At 53.8% G+C, this 5,737-nt stretch overlaps 1 protein-coding gene across 1 annotated transcript in view; it reads left to right on the forward strand.

Annotated features, from left to right (window-relative positions):
* LOC107116914 (interferon regulatory factor 4-like) overlaps positions 1 to 5,737 on the forward strand; it is a 50,729-nt gene that overhangs the window by 21,711 nt on the left and 23,281 nt on the right. The window contains exons 2-4 of the mRNA XM_015418939.1: positions 254 to 446; positions 2,289 to 2,380; positions 4,571 to 4,682. Coding sequence (XP_015274425.1) covers positions 254 to 446; positions 2,289 to 2,380; positions 4,571 to 4,682 — 397 coding nt within the window. The remainder of the gene's footprint in view (positions 1 to 253; positions 447 to 2,288; positions 2,381 to 4,570; positions 4,683 to 5,737) is intronic.

The following is a 5,737-nucleotide window of genomic DNA, read 5'->3' on the forward strand; positions in this document are numbered from 1 at the left end:
GTGTGGGGGGGAGGTCTTTGTGGATTTCCTGCCTTGTGCAAGGCGGGTTGGACTAGATGACCCTGGGTGACCCCTTCCAACTCTGGGACCCCACGGTGGTGCCACTGCAGGGTTGTGGGGGGGGGAGGGCTTTGTGGATTTCCTGCCTTGTACAAGGGGGGTTGGACTAGATGACCCTGGGGGACCCCTTCCAACTCTGGGACCCCACGGTTCCATGGTTGGCTCTCTTTCTCTCCCCCCCCTTCCCCTTTAGGCCTGGGCCATCCACAAGGGCAAGTTCCACGAAGGGCTGGACAAGGCGGACCCGTCGGTCTGGAAGACCCGCCTGCGCTGCGCCCTCAACAAGAGCACCGACTTCCAAGAGGTCCCCGAGCGGAGCCACCTCGACATCTCCGAGCCCTACAAGGTCTACCGCGTCGTCTCCCTGCCGGAATCCCACGACGCCGGTACCGTGGGGGGGGGGGGGACGGTGGAGTGCGCGGCGGCCGGGCGCCCCCTCGCAAGCGCGGCCGCGCACACTGCGCTTGCCTTGCAAGTTCTGCGGAGGATGGGCGCAGGCGCGAGGGGTGGGGGGAACCGGGGCTCTTGCAGCGGCGACGTTAGAGCCCAGGAGTTTGGAGCCGGCATGCCAGCCTCGTCTTCCTTAGCTCATGGACAGGTGAAGCTGCCCTATACTGAATCCGACCACTGGATCAAAGTCGGCATTGCCTGCTCGGACTGGCAGCTGTTCTCCAGGATCTCAGTTAGCGGTCTTGGGTTGAGAAATACCTGGACGTGTGGGGTAGAGCCAGCAAAGTCGGTATTGCCTGCTCGGACCGGCAGCTGTTCTCCAGGATCTCAGTTAGCGGTCTTGGGTTGAGAAATACCTAGACGTGTGGGGTGGAGCCAGCAAAGTCGGTATTGCCTGCTCAGACCAGCAGCTGCTCTCCAGGGTCTCCGGTGGAGGCTTTGGGTCAAATAGCTGGACGTGTCTGGGGTGGAACCTGGGGAAAGCAGGGTTTGGGGAGAGGGGGAGACCTGGCTGGGCACCATGCCACAGAGTCTGATCCCCGAAGGAGTCATTTCCTCCAGGGAAACTGATCTCTGTAGTCTGGAAAGCAGTTATAATTCTCGGAGATCTCCAGGCCCCACCTGGAGGATGGCTGACCTGTGTTCAAATCACCTCCCTTCTGGTCTTCGTAACTGGGAACGCTGGGGATGGAACCTGGGTCTCTCTGCTTGCCCAGTAGGAGGGGGGACCCTGGGGACTCTCTGCTCAGGCTTCCTCAAAACCTGGAACAGGTCCTGCTAACCCACATCTTGCCTGGCTCCTTGGAGGCCCAGGGCCTCTCTCGGATGTTGTCCCTCCGGCTAGCTGATACCTCCAGGGGACTGCCACCTGTCATCCCCGCAGGGCCCAGGAGCCAGTGCTGCTGACCAATGTTCCCTCTAATCTGTGTCATCTCATGAGCAAAAATTCTACTTTGTGAACTACTGGCCTTAATGTTTTGAGTGAGCGATTTGGCTGCTGCATAAATCTGTTTGCTCTGGAGCTCTCCTTCCTGAGCTAAGGCAAAAATGTGGGAGCTGGAGGCTAAAAAACTGTGAGCTAGCTCACACTCACTCAGCTTAGAGGGAACACTGCTGCTTTTCGCCGCATTCCCCAGCTGCCTTTCCTCCAAGCTCTGCCCGCCCAGAAAGACCTCCCCAGCTCTTGTTTGGTGTCGTGGTTAAGTGCGGGGACTCTAATTTGGGAGAACCGGGTTTGATCCCCCACTCCTCCACTAGCAGCTGCTGGATGACCTTGGGTCAGTCATAAGTTCTCTCAGAGCTGTTCTCTCGAGGGCAGTCCTCAAAAGAGCGCTCTTAGCCTTGCCTACCTCACAGGGTGTCTGTTGTGGGAAGGGGAAGGAGATTTGTGAGCTGCTCTGACACTCCGAGTGAAGGGCGGGGTATAAATCCAATCTCCTCCTCCTCCTCCTCCTCTTCTTTGTGCCAAGGGTGTTCAGAAGCTTATATTGCTCCTGGCCCATCAGCAACATGGGAAAGGACTAGCCAGTGTCACCGCATACCCAGGTGGGGATGGAACAAAAGGCCGGGCATCGGCCTTGTTCTGTAGCCTCGCCTGAATGAATCTTATGTGCTGCTTGGCTTGACCTTCCCTGATCACACTAACCTCCAGGTCTGGGGGAGCTCTTGGCCTGGCCTGGCCTGGCCAATAGAAGCCCTCCAGACAGGCACAGTGTCGTTGGTTCCATGCTCTGTACGGTGCCCGTTAGTAAGGAGTGTTTTGCTCTCTCCCTCTTCAGACAAGGAAACCGTCAAGGAGGCTGTCCTGGATCCGGCCCAGCCCTCGACCTCTGGGCACCAAGAGAGCAGAGTGGAGTGTCAGCCAAGCAAGGTGAAAGCATTGTTTAAAAAATCGATCGATTTATAGCCCACCGTTCTCACTGAGAACCAATGAGGATTGCAGAACATAGAGAACCGTTCCGTGAGACCGTGCAACTGGATGGATTACGGAATGAGAAAACGCAACCAGAAGACCGTTTCAAGAGGACAGCCGCTGTGTTGGTCTGTAGCAGTAGAACAAAGAAGGAGAGATTGGATTTATACCCCGCCCTTCACTCGGAGTCTCAGAGCGGTTTACAAACTCCTTCCCCTTCCCCCAACAGATACCCTGTGAGGTCGGTGGGGCTGAGAGAGCTCTGAGAGAACTGCTCTTTCAAGGACAGCTCTTGTCAGAACTACGGCTTGCCCAAGGTCATCCAGCAGCTGCAAGTGGAGGAGTGGGGAATCAAACCCGGCTCTCCCAGATTAGAGTCCACACCCTTAACCACTGGAGCTGCGGTGGCTCAAGTGGTTAAGACGCTGAACTGCAGGCTGAGGAAGGTCAGTAGTTCAGCAGTTCGAGACCCGAGTTGCTGCATGACGGAGCGAGCTCCCGGCTCTACTTCCAGCTCCTGCCAACCTAGCAGTTCGAAAGCAAGAAATTGCAAGTAGATAAATAGGTACCACTTCGGTGGGAAGGTAACAGCATTCCATGCGCCTTGGTGTTTAGTCATGCCGGCCACATGGCCATGGAAACGTCTTCGGACAGCGCTGGCTCTTCGGCTTTAAAACGGAGATGAGCACCGCAACCCTAGAGTCGGATTTGACTGGCTTTCGAGCAAGGGAACCTTTACCTTTACTTAACCACTACACTACACCAAACCACTACACCAAATTCAAGCCCACCAGCACCTAAGTATTTCAGGACCCTGAAACATTTTGTTGGCCCATAAGATGGGACCGGACTCAAATTTTGTAATGCAAACAGAAACCCATCTAAAGCGTGACGTAAGTAATACTCTGTTACAAACGTACAAGAGGGTACAGTTGAAACAAGGTGTTACATATAGAGAATATTGCAATAAGAGTTTTCAGCTAAACATTGTGACGAACTTCCTGACAGGTAGAGCGGTTTGATCGCCACTTTGGAGTCAGGAAGCAATTTTCCTCCAGGCCAGTTTGCCCGGGGATTCTGGAGGTTTTTTGTCATCTTCTGGGCGTGGAGCAGGGGTCCCTGGGGGTGTGTGGGGGGGGGGAGGTCTTTGTGAATTTCCTGCATTGTGCATGGGGTTGGACTAGATGACCCTGGAGGTCCCTTCCCACTCTATGAGTCTGTGATTCTAAATCTGGGAGAACCGGGTTTGATTCCCCACTCCTCCACTTGCACCTGGCTGGATGACCTTGGGCAAGCCGTAGTTCTGATAAGAGCTGTTCTCTCAAGGGCAGTTTCTGGAAAGAGCTCTCTCAGCCCCACCTACCTTACAGGCAATGCTCCCTCTAAGCTGTGGAGTCTTGTGAGAAAAAGTTCTATGTTGTGAGCGACTGGCATTAAAGTTGTGAGCGAGCGATTTGGCTGCTGCATCAATTGGCTTGCTCCGAAGCCATCCTTCTTGAGCGAAGACAGAAATGCGTGAGCCGGAGGCTAAAAAACTGTGAGCTAACTCACACTCACTCAGTTTAGGGGGAACACTGCTCGCAGGGTGTCTGTTGTGGGGAGGGGAAGGGAAAGGCGATTGTAAACTGCTGTGAGACTGAGTGAAGGCCGGGGTATAGATCCAATCTCCTCTTCCGTCTCCTCCTCTCTTCAGTTCGTGGGGCAAAGGGCTTTGCATGTGGGGACCATTAAGGACTTTTCAGGACCCTGAACTGAACAGGGTGACATTCGCAGGAGAGATTCCGGTCATCTCCACAGGAGAGATCATAAGATCCACCTCACTCAGGGCGGCTCCTGTGTCACAGCGCGGATCCAGAGGCGCAACTGCGCCCATGTCAGTCGCTTCTGCTTCTCCCTCCGGTCCTGTCGCTGGATTGAGGAACCTGGGCTGGCGACAAAGCGAATGGGTGCCATGTGGAGTGCCCTATCATGTTTATTCCTTTTATAGCTGGGGGGGGGGGAGGTTGTTGCTTGCAGAAATTTGTTTCGCTGTAGCTGAGCAAACAAAGTGCAGCGAACAGAAAGTGCACGCCCCGAGGAATTACGTTAAGGCCTGGCGCATAGAAGTTATTTCTCAATCTCACCCAATCTCTGCCCCCTTTCCTGCAGGCGGCACCGTCCTCAGAGTCAGGCCAAGAGAGCGCGGACGGCCCAGCAGGGACCTGTCAGGTCTCCTCAGCGCCACAGAACTTGCAGACGCCAAACCGGGATGAGCAGCAGGGTAAGGAAAAAGCGTCTAGACTGTGAAAGGTTTCTGCAGCCCCCGGGCATCCCTGGGGGGTTAACTTGCCCTTCCTCAGGAATTCATTGCCAGCGGATACCCTATGCTCTGTCTCCTTAGCATAGAAATCGGGCTTGAGATATATTTGAGAGGGTTGGGTGAAAAGTGAATTTTTCAAAGGGACAGTGTGGGGTAGCAGTTAGAGACACGGCTCTCAAATTCTTCGAAGGGGAGGGACCCCTGTAGAAGAGATTGAATTTATACCCCACCCTTCACTACCCAAAGGGACTCTCAAAGCGGTTTACAAACTCCTTTCCCTTCCCCTCCCCACAACAGACACCCTGTGAGGTAGGCCGGGCTGAGAGAACTCTGACAGAAACAGCTCTTTTCCAAGAACAGCTTTGACAGAACTATGGCTTGCCCAAGGTCATACAGCCAGGTGCAAGTGGAGGGGTGGGGAATCAAACCTGGTTCTCCCAGATTGGAGTCCACGCACTTAACCACTACACCAAACTGGCTTCTCAATTGCTTCCTGCCCACTTGGTTTGGCCAAGTGGCAGTTTAGCTCACGGTGTCTGTGAGGTAAACCTTTCAGGTCCTGCCAAATGATGGAGGGATTCCAGTGTTCGGTTGTTCCCGCTTTGGAATTCACGGGGGAATTCACGGGGGACGCTTGAGTACTGTTGTCAGTGTGTTATCTTGCTGGCCCACAGTCTAGTTAAGGAGTAGAGAATCACGGAAATAAGCTATCAAAAATATTATGTCGTGAAAACTTACTAATTTTGAACTCCTATCTTATTGTAATTGATAAATGCAAATTATACCACAATTTTTGTGTGTGTTGATTATTAATACTTACACAATAATACTTACGCAATAATACTTATGGCTACAAGCATGGACGGCTTCAAAAGGGAATTAGATAAGCATATGGAGCAGAGGTCCATCAGTGGCTATGAGCCACAAGGTATAGATAGGGGCTCTGGGGCAAGTGATGCTCGGTATTCTTGGTGCTTGGGGGGGGGGGGAAACGGAGGGGGGGCTTCTAATGTCCT

This window comes from Gekko japonicus, unplaced genomic scaffold (assembly GCF_001447785.1).
Source record: "Gekko japonicus isolate JY-2015 unplaced genomic scaffold, Gekko_japonicus_V1.1 scaffold2617, whole genome shotgun sequence".
NCBI classification, from domain to species: domain Eukaryota; kingdom Metazoa; phylum Chordata; class Lepidosauria; order Squamata; family Gekkonidae; genus Gekko; species Gekko japonicus.